General features: G+C 43.1%; 1 protein-coding gene across 7 annotated transcripts in view; it reads left to right on the forward strand.

Moving 5' to 3' along the window:
• The window catches only part of dock1 (dedicator of cytokinesis 1), a 194,847-nt gene extending 189,915 nt beyond the window's left edge, over positions 1-4,932 (forward strand). For all 7 annotated transcript variants that reach the window (XM_047608341.1, XM_047608343.1, XM_047608342.1 and 4 more), the window contains 3 exons: positions 1,053-1,230; positions 1,857-2,008; positions 4,032-4,932. In XM_047608341.1, coding sequence (XP_047464297.1) covers positions 1,053-1,230; positions 1,857-2,008; positions 4,032-4,127 — 426 coding nt within the window. In that variant the 3' untranslated portion in view covers positions 4,128-4,932. The remainder of the gene's footprint in view (positions 1-1,052; positions 1,231-1,856; positions 2,009-4,031) is intronic.
• Positions 4,933-16,282: the final 11,350 nt, after the last annotated feature.

Raw genomic sequence — 16,282 nt, forward strand, 5'->3', positions numbered from 1 at the left:
GCACCCAACCACAGTACAATACAATAAACAAGAGAAAACAACACAAAACAGCACCAGCCACACACAGTATAAAATAAAATCTTGGTAAAATGGACTGTGGACTGATCTGTGAATGATCAGTTTAAAAAGATAGAAAAAGATAAGAATACGTAGGTAACATGTAGCTAAAAAGCTAGCTCTCAGGGACTCATACCTTCACCAGCCCTCTTCCTGCTGTTCTCATGTCCCTCTTCCCCACCTCTGTGTCCGTTACATCAGAGAAGTATCAGCGTGCTCTTCATGCCCGGTGGGAGTGATCCCTGGCTAGCAGCACTGAGATAAGAGCAGGAATGTCATGCAAAGGAGGCCCCTGGCAAAGCTGGAGCCGTCTGGCTCAGGCTGGGAGCCTCATGCCTCAAGGGTCAAGTGTAGAGCACCAAGAGGTCTCTGGTGATTATCAAACAGTTGCAGGATACACAAACTGCATTTGAAAGTATAATGCGGGACACACAAAGAAAAAGTCCTGAAATCGCCTTTTCACGCTCAATCTAAATCTCAGTTTTAACATCCTGGAGAAAAATGTCACCCCTCAATGAAGTGTGTTGTTATTTTCAGTGTCTCCCTGGCGACTGACTGTTTGAGTTTGGCCAATTACAGAGAAGTTTGTTAACATAGACAACAGTGTGGAATCGCCCTCGGGGCAGATCTTTTCATATTCAAATTCCAGCCATAATAAAGTGGGAAAAACACAGCTTTGCATGCAAACAATTATTTGTATCCACAAATAAGGTACTGCAGTCCAACAAGCACGCTCGTCCAAATGGTTTCTCCTTCAGGAATACAAACAGCCGACTTAATATGCGTTCAGATGCACACGGCCCGTCCCAAGAGGGACGTGAAAGTGATTTTCCTCTTTAAGTGATCTTTTATTGATCTTCTTTTATATTTCACCAGAGTCTCAACTCATTTGTCACGCAGTAAATTGCGTTTTTTGTGATTTACTGTTGTTTTACTTTGAGCGCTCAGTAATGACTCGATCCTTTTTTTCTTTTCCTCTGCACGTGATCCCACAGATCAGCCCTCTGCGGCCCCAGAGACCGAGGAGTCAAGTTCTCAACCAGATGGGTGTGGACCGCCGCCTCTCCGTGTCTCCTGGACCTCCTCCTCCTTCCTCCAACTCCTCCTCCACGCCCGGGCCCCCGCCCATTACACCAAGGAGCAAACACTCCTTTAGCCTGCTCACCGTCTCCAGTAAGAGACGTCGCACTGAACCGTTACCGGCATCCACCTGCGGATGACACAGCGCTTCTCGTATCGGATTTGTTAACAAACAGTTGTGCATTTCGCACGCGGCGCGACAATTATTACTCATTTGAGGTCATGTTTGTGATCACGTAGCAATCAGAAGCCTCCTCTCTCTTACTCTTGAGGGAAATATGTGTCTCTTTAACAGCTAAACGCTCCACCACCTAGTTCCTGTTTATTTCTCCCTGCTGTTTAGTGCTGGAAATATTGTAGCGTACGGGGGATTTTTAGAGCTTTATTTTGCTGAAAGCCGGTTACAGCCTGAAATGACATTATGAGAGGAGGAAGCTAGAAACAAAACACTTTCTGCAGTGCTGCAGATTAAGCTGATAGTTCTCTTTAGGTTCATTGCTGCTTTAAGATATTATCATTTGGCGCATTTGTATTATAAAGTATCGCTTAAATATCAGCATACTTGTTAAATGTGTTCACCTCTAAGTGCCGTAATGTTGCGTAACAGTTAAATTCTGACAGTTATTTTCAGCTAGTGACCCATTCAAGGTCCCGGCCCCGCTGCTTCAGAAATACTCCTGATGATGAATGTGAGCTGATGAAGCGCCCTCTTTGCACAGGTCTGGAGCTGAACGGGATGGGCTGCTCCGACAAGGGCGAAACCCCTCCTCCGCTCCCGCTGAAAGGCAGCACAGCTGATTATGGCAACCTGCAAGATAATCAAGACTTGACGAGTCCCTCGACGCCTCCGCCGCCCCCGCCGCATCAAAGAGTAGGTGTTTTAATTAGGGCTGAGAGGAACTCCTTAATGATGCATGCATGGCACTTGTAATGAAACAAGGTGCCGCTTCACGCACTTGACATTTGGGTCAAACTCCTCCACTATTCCCCACCGGTGTCCTGTGCTAATGTCCATGTCTCCATGCGTGTCTGCATGTTTAACACTCGCATATGAGGTTTTTTTTTTTAACTGCATATTATTTTTGTAATGTTTGTGACGGAATAGTGTAGGCATCAGTCAGTCAGCAAGGGCTTACATCTGTCTGCCCACCCTGCTGTTATTTATACCTGCCCCCCCCACAGCCGGCCCGGCGCTCAGATGTGATTGATTGGATGATTACTTTAGCTCTCACATCCATCAGAAGCTCTCCTGCTGTTAATCAGCGACTCCTCTCTCCACACTCGGCGACTTCCACTCCAGCCGTCCTCTCGCCTCGTCACTCCTTTAACTAATCTTATTTATCTACTGTCACGGCCCACGGACAGGTAGTAAAACAGAGCAGGGGCGCGTGGTGTGGCAGCGGGCTGACAGTAATGTAGTGAGAGCAGATGTTCTGAATCGGAGTGGCAGCCGTTCTTCATTTACAGTCTTTGGAAGCAAAGGTGAGGTCGTTAACCAGAATCGCTCCTCGTCTCTTGTCTTTCGCCCTGCACTGTCGGGAAGGGCGCGCAGGTGGAGAGAAACGCTCAAACGGACGACCTCAATCAGGCTAATCCTTTCTCAGAAAGATTTAGGAGTTAAAAAATATACTGATGAGGCATGACAATATGACCACTGACAGGAGAAGTAAATAACATTGACCATCTTATGACAGTGCGGTGTTCTCCTGGGAAACTTGGACCTGGCTTTCATTCGTGTGGATGTACCACATATCTAGACCAGACCAGGCACCCCCACCCCATAGCGATGACACTCCTCCCCAGCAGGGTGCAGCACACACACAAAAAATGTTTAGGAACATCTAAAAAAAAAAAAAACATGAAGAACAGCAGAAGGTGTTGAACTGGCCTCCAAATTCACCAACCAGATTCCAAACTGATCAAGTATCTGTGGGATGATCCACAGAGGCCCCTCCCCTCAACCCATAGGACTCAAAGGCCCCCACTAATAACATCTTGTTACCACACACCATAGGACCCCATCAGAAGGCCCATGTCCATTCTCTGTTGAGTCACAACTGTTTTGGAGGCCTACACAATATTAGGACGTAACGTCATAATGTTATGCCTGATCAGTGTATATAGAAGGAGTTAAGGCCATGACACAGCCCGAATCAGGCCACTGGTAAGCCATATATGGCCCTGGTTTTCAAGGTGTCCCCCTAGTCTGCACTGTTTTTCTAACTCTTCATGTTAAACTCATGGAGTTCATATGTGGGAGTGTTGACTCTGATTGGCTGATCAGCGACTTAGTGAACCCATGCTGGCATGAGAAGAACTTACAGAATTTCCTTGCTAGCTGGTCGAAGCCAGTTCGATTTTTTGATCTTAATGTGTTCATCAGCGTAGGTGGGTATGATTTAAATACCGGTAGGTTGTTGGTAATTTCTTCCCTGGGATAAATAGTATCTAAAACTATATTTTTTATTATTCAAGGTAATTAAAACCGTCTCTGATGCGTAGTGGAACGAGATGGGAAGTAGCAGAGCCGCAACAATGGAATGTAAATTTGAGTAGAACACAAAGTTTGTTTATCACGTGTGAATGCGCCACATGAAACCCAAACATAGGGGATAACATTTGAATCACATGACGTCCTCATGCGAATATGGTTTAGGTCTTAAAGGTTAAAAACATTTGGTTTCTCAGCTGATAGGAATGTTAGCAACTCTTGGAATTTGATCTTAGTATTGGGCTGCGTGAGATCCGTGTGGGTGCCAGAAAGGAAACAAACTCTGAGAACAAACTGATGTTTATTCATCTTGTTTTCACTGGATCATTTAAGACTTTTAAAGCTTTAAGTGCTTTGTAACCAAATGATAGTATCTCATGTTAATGGCTGTTTCTGTTTGCAGCACATTCCGCCTCCTCTGCCCAGCAAGACCCCGCCTCCTCCTCCACCCAAGACCACAAGGAAACAGGCGTCCATCGATTCAGGAATTGTACAGTAAACAAAGACGTCGACAGTAGGACCGAGCGGCTCCACTGACAACACAACAAAAAAAAAAAAAAAACGGCATCGGCGGCAACTGTTCCCCCGAGAAAAGTGCCTGTTTTTAACCCACACATTCCTCGCTCCCATTCCCCAGCTTGACAAGATGAATACCTCACCGCTTCCCGCCCCCTCGTCCTCCTCATCTTTTTAAAACTGTTCTCCTTGTTTCTCGTTTTGCCTTCTGTTTGACGATGACGCAGTCTGCACCAGGGAGCGTGTTGCACACAAAAGTAGTCACTGAATTTGTAGATACAAACGCGCCACTTCACCACTTTTAGTGTGACGTGAGATTGTTCTCAGACAGATAAGCTTGAACCAGCAGCTTCCCGATACTGACCCTCTCTCACGTATACGAGAGAAACTAGCTCATTAAAGCACCGATGCCTGTCTCTTTTATTCATATCTACACTATGTACAGAGGTTTGTATATATGATTTTATTTTATTTCATTTTTTTATGTGATTGATTGGATCATTTTTATATTAACGTGCCATTAGATTAAGTGGAATTATTTACATGAAACAAACAAAAAAAAAGGGTTCATAGGTTTTGAATTGACAGAGACTTGACAGATGTGAAAACCTATCATGGATTTTATTGGTTAAATTTTTTGGAGTGCACCTGCAACTAACTCCCATCACATTATCCTCATTCAACCTGTCCTAGATTGCTGTTACCTTGGATTTCAATAATGACTGTTCTCAGTTCACTACTGACATGACTTCTGAATAAACTTTCAAATGTATGTATTTTTAAAAAGACACCTTGCTCATTATTTCTGCCTTGAGAGCACGGCGACGAGAGGCTCCGAAAATAGATCCGCGTGTTTGCACATTTCAGCGAGCGAACCGTGCAAATCTTTAAGTTCCCCTCTCCTCTGCTGACTAACAAAGCTTCCTGTTTGTTGACTGACAGCCGCCACGAGCGGCTCACTCTCACCGTCAGCCGTGCGACACGCGGGAGCCGCGTGTTATCGGATCACGGTGCGTCCTGGAAGTACCTACATGTGATCCCCGACTCATTTGCATAATGCGTTCTCTCGCTGAGCGATCGTTTCTCTTTTCGCCGTTTGAATCTGGAATGTGACCCACATCTGAGGAGCAGCAAAATAAATAAATAAATCACGGATGCAAGTTTTGTCATAAAACCTTGAATCCTGCAGAAAAACAAAGTCGTGCTCACTCGCAGGTACATGTATAACCCTGGTAAGTCAAAGAGGGTTTTATTCTCATTTCAGCCGTATATAGCAGGTGCAGGGCTGTTTCAAGGCAGATTGGGGGCCTCGGGCAAGAGGCACCTTAAACCCCCCCCCCCCCCCCCCCCCCACCACCACCCCCCATGCATTTCCTTTTAAAACTGTTGCTTGCAAGCCTTGGCTTGAACAAATGCAAACAATATGTCTTCCATGTTAAAGAGCTATGAACATCATTAGCTGCTGTTATACATTGAACAATAAACTTTTCTGATTCTTGGAGGGACAAAGTGGCATGTGGCAATATCTACTTTTAATGTAATGCACATTCATACTTTACAGTATCTCGTCTTTCTTGTTTTGTTTTTTTTTTGTGTGTGTGTTCTGAGAGGTAGTTTTGCTTAATTTTGCCCTGCAGCAGCAGCAGCAGCAAGCCAGGTAACAGAGAGACTCCCAACGTGTCGTTGCAGCATCTACAGGGGTTCCATCATTGTCATTGATATGGTCCGACATCACCCATCTCTGGGGGTCCCCCTTCCACCTCGGGACTCTAGGCAATTGCCTAGTTTGCCTGTCCACTTGCAGCAGCCTTGAGCAGGTACAGTACATGGTGAGATGAGAATATGGTCCTCTAGGAGCATGGAGCCGCATGAAAACAGGGTTAAGCACCGAGGGATTGAGCGTGGATTTTTTTTTTTTTTCATATATATAAAATTTTTCATCATTTTTTTATAGACTAAGGCGCGGCAGCAGGATGGATTAGGGTTTGTAGGCTACAGTTCCAGAGGGTACTGAGGTGGGTACTGAGAGGAAACAACACGGTTAGAACCACCATTTACAGACACTATCCTGAGGTCTTAAATTAAGAAACTTAATCTTTTTTTTTAATTTTTTTTAAATGAACATAGATTTACTGATGTGGATGTACTATAAAAATATCTGCATATGTACTTGTTTTTTGATAATGTGCAGATCTACCGGTCTATTGGTGGTGGCAATAACAAAATGCAATATAGCCCTTAATTCCCACTGTTTAATTCATATTCTTTTTACTTCTCTTTTGACTTTTAAATGAAGTTCGAGCTGCGTTTTGGGGTTTTAAATCTGTAATTTTTTTCTGCAGATGGAAGGTGAAACATCTCTGTAACTTCTGGGTCGGGTGAAGACGTCTCTCTTGAGCCTGACAGTTCTTGCGTTTCAGGGTGCATGAGTTTCTCAGTTTAAAACCCCCTCTGGTGCAGCTTCCGCAAACAGCTTCATTATTTTTGGAGCATATTGTTTGATTCTGTGTGACAAGTTTTATTTTATTTTTTCCCATCAGCTTTCTGCGCTTGACTCGTTTAATGCTTTTAATGTATTTTGACTCCAAATTAATGGTTGGAGTTTGAAGCGTCGAGCCGGTGTGTAATTTATCTGTTGCGGAGCTGCTTTAAATTAAATCGCTCTTTAATTAGCTTTAATTAAATTAGTAATACGTGCATCACTCTGGTGTGTCTGTGGACTAACTGAGAACAGTAACATTATTATACTTTTGTACGTGCAGTTTAAGAAAAGTGTCTTCAATCATAATATTGTAAATGTTAAAGTGGGATGTTCCAGGCTCTTCAGTCCGTTTACTAACCGAAAGCAAACAAAATCGGATGCATGGATGGGTGGATACTTTATTAATCCCCAATCCCCCTACAGGCACTCAGCATTCATACATCAGAATCAGAATCCGCTTTATTGGCCAAGTATGAGTGCTCGTACAAGGATTTTGACTCAATGGTACAAGACAAACACTTAAATAACCAAAATAAATATATATCATAAAAATGAACCCTCTTCACTTTAAAGTTTAGGCCTGAAACTTTCCTTTTCGATAAAGCGTACAGTTGGGGCTGGACTGAACCAACCTGGAGCACGATGCACTGAGGACATGTCCTCTACTCTCTTCAGTCTAACACAAAGTTCCCATCCTCTACTTTCTTATTTCCGGCACTGACCTCCTGTTCTCTTCTTCACTATTACTGCTCATGAATTCTGTGCTACTACTGTGTAGCCTGTTAACTGCTATGTGTCCCTCTCCCTCCCCGAAGGTTTCTTACTGTGAAAAGGGAGTTTTTGCCTTCCTGTTTAGTCTGAGGGGTTTTATAAACTATTGTACGCTATATAAGAAATAAAACTGAACCAACAACCAAGCAACCTCGTGCAAAATGTGCCGGTAACAATAAGTTCAGTGTCAAATCACTTATCACTTCCATATTAATGATAGGGCTACTTCATTCATCGTAGTCAGTTGTTATCAACAGTTGAACATATTTTGATAAGCCACCATGTGCTTTTTTGTTTTTGTGTGTTTTCATCAGTGTCAAAGCTACCGTGAAGTCACACCGTCGTACCTACATTTTCCGGACCGTCCCCTTTGCCGTCCCATTAGCTAAGTGCATGCACAGTCCCCGGTTGTCTGTAGTGTGAAGCCAACTTGCAGGACCTTTTCTGAAGCGCTATCCCCAGGTGGCTCATGTTCCTCAGCTCTTCTTTTCTGCTGACACCCTGCGAGTGGGTGTGTGCTCGAGGAGAGACGCCGCGACTGTAGCATCTGGTGTTTGAAGGTGTTTTTATCTGGAGAAAGTCTCGGTTTATGACGCTCCCTCGTCCTAATTAGGAGCACTGAATGACATTTTTTTTTCTCCCCCCCTCTGAGTTTTATTTGGAAAAAGCAGTCATAAGAGACTACTTGTACCGCTATACCTCATGGGCTCATTTTTGTTTTTTTTATTCATTTATTATTTTTTTTATTTTGAGACTATAAAATGTCTCATTAATATGTTGAGAATACACCCACCGGATCAAAATGCTTTGCTGGTTTAGCAAAAATAACAACAAATCATTTGACTCATAACCGATGTCCTAAAGGGCTAAAAGTAATCAAAAAAAAAAGCTTAATACTAACATGTAATTTATTCCACATCCCTCCGTCCTCACTGTAAAAGCCATTTATTCCTGCTGGGTACCAGTACACCATTGTTGTGTGCATGTTATCGCTGCTGAATACCAGGTGTAGTAGTGAAGGTGTGTGCTCTATAGGGCCTTCATTTGACCAACTGTCTACATGATAAATTGCCCTCCAAACACACAAAGAAATTGAGTAAGTAATATTCAATAAAAATGCAAGTTTCCCAACGATACCAGTGTTTTTGCTCTCGTGGGCTCACCTCCTTTGTCATTCTTATTTTCATTTCCTCTCAAGGCGTGACTACGCTGCTCCCGACTCTCTTTAAAGGATCATTACCATCGCCGCCATTCTCCGCTTACAACAACATGATGGTGTTCATTAAAGCCCTTCTCCCAGGGGCCAGCGCATCTTCGACCCGCTGCGTAATAACTTGAACGTCAAACCGCCTGAAATTTATACTTTGGCCTGATTCCACGTGCCGCTAAAGGGAGTCGAGCAGCTATTACTGGCCACTAACTGAACAACCGCTCCTTATTACCGATCAGCGGCTACAAGCCCATGTATGGAGTGCCGGTTTAATGGCCGCCGAACTGTGAAAACAACGCGAAAAGCAGTCGTTTATAACATTAACAAAGCGCTCGGTTCTTTTCGAGTCACCCAGCGAGCGAGTCATGGATGTGTGAGAGTGAGCCGGCGTGCGACGAAGCCGGCAGCCTCCAGCTGAAGCGGCTAATTTCAATTCAGGCAGCATTTCTATTTGTGCTCTTTCTGCTGTGACATGTCAAAACATCTTCTGTGGAAAAATGTCGAATAAAGGGAAAGTATTCCACCCCCGCCCCAATTTCTACAACAAACCTGCACTTATCGCAGCTTGTATAATTAGATGAACGGAGACCGCCTGTGCAATTAAGATGCAAAAGCTCAAGGTTAAATAGCAACACCTACGTTTTGAAAGTTTCTACAGTTTAGTTGATGTCCTGTCAAAAAAACCACCTCCCCCACGCCCAAAAAAAGCATGGTAACAAACGGATCTGCGACGGGCTTTACCGAGGAGCTACAGCCAGAGAGACGGTACAGGAAAGGGGTTTTTGGAAAATGGCATGTCTAGCTGGAGGGGCCACTAGGCATTTTACAAAGATCAGTGAGGAACAAAAGGCAGGAGGCAGCAGAGCAGAGATGCTGTGGAGAAACGGGCCGTGATTTAGGAGAGTTTGTTTCCAGCGAGATAACGATCTTGAACATAAACCCAAAGCTAATGGTTTCAGGACAAAAGAAGTAACCAGCATCCTGCAGTGTATGTGCAGGAAATAATGAACTGTAGAACACCTTTGAGTAAAGCTGTAAAGTACGGAAGAACTGAACGAAGTGCAAAAAAAAATAACAGAATGATAGTAGAAGACAGTGAAGATTTCGGAATTAGAGGAATTAATACGAAATGCAGTAAATGTACAGAAGAGAAATCTAAATCCAATCAATATTCAGTGTCATCACCCTTTGCCTTCAAGGCACCATCAGTTCTTCAAGGTACTTGCCCACAGTTTTTGAAGGAGCTCGGCTGGTAGGTTGTTCCAAACATCATGGAGAACTAAGCTCAGATCTTCTGTGGACGGAGGCTTCCTCAAATCCTTCTGTCTCTTCATGTAATCCCGGAAACACTCCATGATGTTGAGATCAGGACTCTGCGGGGACCACATCATCACCTCCAGGACTTCTTGTTCTTCTTTACACTGAAGATAGTTCTTCATGACCTTGGCTGTGTGTTTGGGGTTTTTGTCCTGCTGCAGAATAAATTTTGGGCCAGTCATACGCCTCCCTGATGGTATTGCATGATGGATAAGTATCTGCCTGTATTTCTCAGCATTGAGGACGCCATTAATCAAATCTCCAACTCCGACCTTGCAAGGAGCCTCCACCATGCTTCACTGTTGCCTGCAGACACTCATTGTTGTAGCTCTCTCCAGCCCTTTGGTGAAGAAACTGCCTTCTGCTACACACAAATACTTTAAATTAGTCCAGAGCACCTGCTGTCATGTTTCTACACCCTAGTTCCTGCGTCTTTGTGCATAGTTGAGTCTCTTGGCCTGGTTTCCATTTCAGAGCGAAGGATTTTTGGCTGCAACTCTTCCATGAAGACCACTTCTGGCCAGACTTCTCCACACAGTAGATGGGTGTACCTGTGTCCCACTGGTTTCTGACAGTTCTGAGCTGGTGGCTCTACTGGGCATCTTCTGATTTTGAAGAGAAATAAGCTTGATGTGCTTTTCGATCCTACAAAATCCACGACTTTAAGTGTACCTACAAGGATTGATGCTGGTTTGAAGGCAAAAGGTTAGTAACACCGAATGTTGATATGATTTAGATGTTTCTTTTGTTTGTTCACTTTTCATTTTGTAAATTGATAAAAAAAAATAAATGATCATTATTTTTTTTTATCACTTCCTCACATTATTCTATTAGACTCAGCTCAATTTAATTTCAAGTGACATGACAATCTGTGTAACTCCAAATTTTTCACTTGGTTTTAATGCAAAGGAGAAATGATGAAAGTGTTTACATTTAATGAACTATCCCTTTCATAAGCAATTTATGAAAAAAATCTTAAGAACAAAAGTGCAATTTCTGTGCATTACTTCCACCTGCTGTTTACTTTTGTTTTCAACTTTATAACTCTTACTAAAACCCCTGGTGGACGAATTGGGTACAGCAGTTACTGAGAAAAACAAATGCAGTTCACAGCACACTTTGCAAATTCATCCTGCAGGCCAGACTGGGCCCTCTGGCGAGACAGTTTTGGCCCCCGGGCCTTAGGTTTGACAAGCCTGTATTAGATTTGTTGAGTGGAGATGCACGAGGCTGTTTATCCTTACGTCGAAGTGAATTATTTTTTCAGTTGAAGTAGTAGTAGTAAAAAAAGATGCATGAATATGGACTAAAATAAAATAAAAATGTGATCCATTTTCCACATAAAAATTGGCATCCGCTGCAGGATTCAGATGCACAAAGCTGATACAAATGTTCAGGCTCAAGTCTGCGAAGTTACTTGGTTATTTATACGTACACATGAAAAGTTTTTACATTTTTCTTCTCCTCTCAGAATAAAAATTGATGAGAGACTCAGGCTTTATCGTGTCCAGCGTCTTTTAAAGTTGTAAAACGATAAAACTTGAAGAAGTCCATATGATCCAATACTACTTTTTTTTCTTCTTCTTCTTTTTAATAGTCACGCTAACCTGCTTATTGTGTAGCGGTGATGAGTCCTCTGACTCCGATCTGTGAGGTGGGAATAGAAAGTTTCATCAGCGCCATAATTCACTTATCAAGAATACCCAGTGCACACTCAATATCTAGCCTTGCAATTGAAAAGGGATAAAAGGGTGAAGCATTTCAGCGGTGGTAATATTACACAGTTAACTGGCAGCTATTTCAATGGGCTCCCAGTGATTTGTGCTCAGCCATTATGCCTCGGCCTCTCTCTTCTCAAAGCACGGGGAAACGCATCGCTTAATTGAGAGGATTTCCAGAGGCTTTGTTGGGGGAGAGCTATGAGCTAGCTCCTTCTCTTCGGGAGGAATGTATTTACAACACGCTCCGTCCCCGTCTCATTTGTCATTTCAGCCAGGAATAATGTGTATATTTTCCCTCGCTCTTGACACACTTTCATTTGCTGGGAGGCAGCAAGCTTGCATGCCTCTCTTTAAATGTCTCCTTCGCATAATAAAAGAGGACAGTATTTCCATAAATCAGAGGCCGGGGATGTATCCAATCATGACTGTCTGTGGTGTTTTCATTGCTTTTTCTTTTTCCCAAATGCAGCAAGTACCCAGTAATAGACATGGTTAGTGATCACGATTATACTTTTAACACGATGAGCGCTCACAGAGTACATGGCTTTTTTGGGGGAATTATAGCTGGTACACGGTCTGAGCTCTGAGCCAGGCTCATTGTCTTTTCATTAACGTCAACAGAGATGTGTTAAAGAGACTTACTGCATATAGGTTGGATGAAGGGGGCGCGTGTTGTTTAGTACGAATTCATTTAGGAAATACGCGGCAGTAAATAGAGAGTGCATCGTTATTATTTGCGGTGGTTCACTAGATAGTCAGTGCGTTCACATGTTTCGCTCGTAACAAAATGTAGTTGTGGTTGAAATGCATTGATCAGCCATAACATTATGACCGGATGTGATGAGATAAATGACACTCACGCAAGTACACGCATGCTGTGTACTCCCACACAAACCCAAGGATGGGCATCAAAGACAAAAAATAAATAAAAAATGCACTACGGCATCTACACCGATCAGCCACAACATTAAAACCACTGACGGGGGAGGTCCTCATATCAATGACACTCTTTGATGGCAGCAGACATCCCCAGCAGGAAGCAGCCTGACACAGACGCACAAAAACAGTTAAAAAAAAAAAAAAGAAAAATCATCATTGGATGCTGGTAACCTACACAATATTAGGAATGTGGTCATAATGTTGTGACCGATAGTCTTGACCGTATTGTGTTACTAGCATGATGCTAAAAAAAAAAAGTGATTTCAAAAGTTTGGCAGCCGTTGCTTTTAAAAGTAAAACTTGCCAATGTCCTCAGCCACTACACTTAATGTAAATGTAACATCTTGTGCCTCAGTACAGTCTCCGTTTCTCCCCGATGCTATTTACAGTTAGCTGAGCAGTTTGAAAGAGAACGCCATGAAATGAATCTTTAAAACGACTCTGTAATTACTGTTCTAAATGTCAAACTGAAATGGAAGAGAAAAAAAAAAAAAATAAATAAATAAATGAAGATTTCCACGTACGTCTCCTGTTCCCGTCTAAATTTAAAGTGTTCCTCTCGAAAGGCAAACGCGGAGCTTCAGCCGTGAAGGAGCCACGGGGCTGTGTCTATCAGCTGTCACAGAGCGCTTCGGTCTTGTTTCGTGTTTTCTCCTGCGTTGTTTGTGCGTGCTCCACAAATGTAACTAATCACTGTTACCGAGTCCCTCCAGTGTGGCTGCTTACTGTAGATTATTACTCAAATAAAAGGATGACACAGTCTTAGTCATAACACGAGGCATATCAGGCATAACATTATGACCACCTTCCTGATATTGTTTAAGTCTCCCTTGTGTTTTATGATGGAGTCATTAAACTGTAAATGTGTATTTTCTAATTTGTGGTGAATCAGTCTAGTTTGTAGTGAACATTTGTCGTCAGAGAATGGTCATGGGTCTTCTGAGGGTGTCCTGTGATGTCTGGAAACACGATGTTGTTAGTGGGGTCCTGTGGGTTGAGGGGAGGGGGCCTCTGTGGATCATCCCACAGATACCTGATCAGTTTGGGATCTAGTGAATTTAGAGGCCAGATCAACACTTCGTGCTGTTCTTTATGTTTTAAGAGTTGTTCCTGCATCCTGCAATGAGTGTCATTGCTACGGGGTGGGGGGTGTCAGTGGTCATAATCATATGCCTGATCGGTGTATCTGTTAATATCTAAATTTATGCTCCACTTACTGATCAGTGAATGGATTTATTATAACAGATTAATTAACTGTAGGTATTTTCAAGAAAAACATGACAAACATTTGAAGCTTCAAATGCATGAACCAAATTACTAAAATTTATGAAATTAAAGAAAAAAAAACTCCTGAAATGTTGGCACTAATACTGGAACTAATAATAATGATAAAAAGAAGAAGATTTTTAAACCAAAGGAGTTAAATGAAAGGTGAAGTGAAGCAAAGCGAAGCGAGTGAAGGAAAAAAATAATTCAACACCTTTGCAGAGAACACAGATTTTCTTCATCTTTTCCTTCATTGCCCTTGTTTTCGGTGGATTTTAGCCCCTTTGTCTAATTGGAAGTTGTGCCAATAGGTCAGTAATTAAAAGGAGATTATCTGGCAGCTATTTTGATAATCATCGATTAATCATCCGAGTTTCCCCATTAATTCTCCCTGTCATCTGTCGTGACAAACTTTCATTCTGCGGTTTATTCGAATAAAAACAAGCAGCCTGGATGTTCACGGGCTTTGGGGGATTGCGGTGAGCCTTTTTAATTACATGTTGAGATTCCGCTGACGGAAAACTTCTAATCTGTGGACGGCCTCTGTGGCAAACACCTGGACACGCCGGCGGCCGGGGAGACTGGCCTCTGATTGAGCGCTTTAGCGCTGCTTTTGCTCTGCCCCAACCTCCAACTTTACACGCTCCGGCCAGACACTGCATCACTCTTATCGAGAGCCGCTGTCACAGGCAGCTCTTACAAGCGCAGGAGAGCAGTCGACACCAGGCCGTAAAGCACAGTGGGGCTGATGGCGTTTTAAATCTGAGCCCCTTAGTGCTGGGCTTTGGTTTTGTGCTGAAGTCAGCATCAAATGCAAAAAAAAAAAAAAAAAAAAAAAAAAAATGCACATCCTGTACGTGGGCTTATTGTCTCGGTTTGAGGGAGGGAGAGAGCCAAGTGTTGTTTTGATCTATATTAGCAGAGGCTATTATGAAGCGCTGGGTTTTCCCAGGCAGTCAGAAGGACGTGTTGCTAGGAAACATACCTAGAGATCAGGGGTGGAGGACTGGTTTGATGAGAAAGGAGAGTTCCCGGCTAGTTTCGACTTCACATGAAAATAACTGAAAAAGTGCTACAGGCGTTCTGTCCCGCCAAAAATATTACATTAGTCTGAGCCGGTTAATTAAACCTGTATAATTTTCCTGTTTCGATTACATGTTTGTGTATTTTTTTTTTTCTTTTGAGTTGCCTCACAAGTGTAAGAGTCAAACGGATTCATATTTTCAAACTCGGATGCAGACTGAGGCTTATGAACAGTGATTATCTCACACACACACACAGCAGTGGCATTACAACACACTGGCATCTCTTTCAGCTGTTAAATAGGATAAATGTGTTGCTGTTGCGGGCACTGCGCTGCATGGCAGAATTAGTATTGGCAAACTGTAAATGTTGTAAAGATCAAAACTCCAGTTAACTCTCAGACAGAGAAACATTTTTCATCGCTTTCGCCCTAAATTCCGACTCTGCCTCTATATTTCTCGACTTCTGCGTGATTAAAATCAATACACTGATCAGATTCTGCCTTCTGATATATATATTTTTTTTGCCTCCGAGGGAGCTGCACAGCGTGGTTGATAGATGTTTTTGGGTTTTGTTTTGTTTAGTGATGCTGCAGGAGATCATGTCCAAAGCAATGCTGCCCTCCTCTGGCTAATACTGTTACTGCACCCCGCCTTGGACGAGTAATTACCTAAATGACATTTGGACTGCGTGTATTTCATTTTAAGGTCACATTATTACTGTTGACACCGCCGCCACCTGACTACATGAAACTTTGCACAAGCAAATTGAAGCAGCAGGTTATTTAAAGGCGCAATTTAATTTTAAAGTTTAAATATCTCTGCTTGCTAAACCACGTTTCCCTCCAACTGCAGGTTCCTGCGTTTTAAAAGGCACACCAGAGGAACAGCTGGTGGAGGGCCCTCTCTGCAGCTGACAGTGGAGCAGCGTCGTGATTTTTTCCCCCTAACAGACCGGTGGCATCTCGTCTCTCCAAGGACGTAATCAGGAGCAGAGGTGTAAATCTGCCCAGTGGAGGAGAGAATTAAGCTAATGCAAGAAGCAGCAGCGGCAGCGGCAGCAGCAGCAGCAGCGGAGCGGAAGGCCCAGCTGGTTATATTTCTCCCTCGGTCAGTGGGCTGTCTTCTGGGCTGCCCCGCTTAGCTCCTGGAGGCAAACTGTCAGGGCCAAAAAGTAATTGGTCAGAGGGGACTACACAGAGAGGAGCATCTAATTACTAAGGAACACATTCTCCCCGTTGGGCCGCCGCAGGTATGCAAACACCTCGAGATATTTATGTGCTGCTGATAAATGTTGAATTCTCACGTCTGACCCATATGCATCTGAAAAAAAAAAAAAGACATAATGTCCCCCTCCAGGGAAGGAAAGTGTTTTGCTTTTTGTTACTTTATCTGGATGTGGGAACTTCA

This window comes from Mugil cephalus, chromosome 16 (assembly GCF_022458985.1).
Source record: "Mugil cephalus isolate CIBA_MC_2020 chromosome 16, CIBA_Mcephalus_1.1, whole genome shotgun sequence".
NCBI lineage: Eukaryota > Metazoa > Chordata > Actinopteri > Mugiliformes > Mugilidae > Mugil > Mugil cephalus.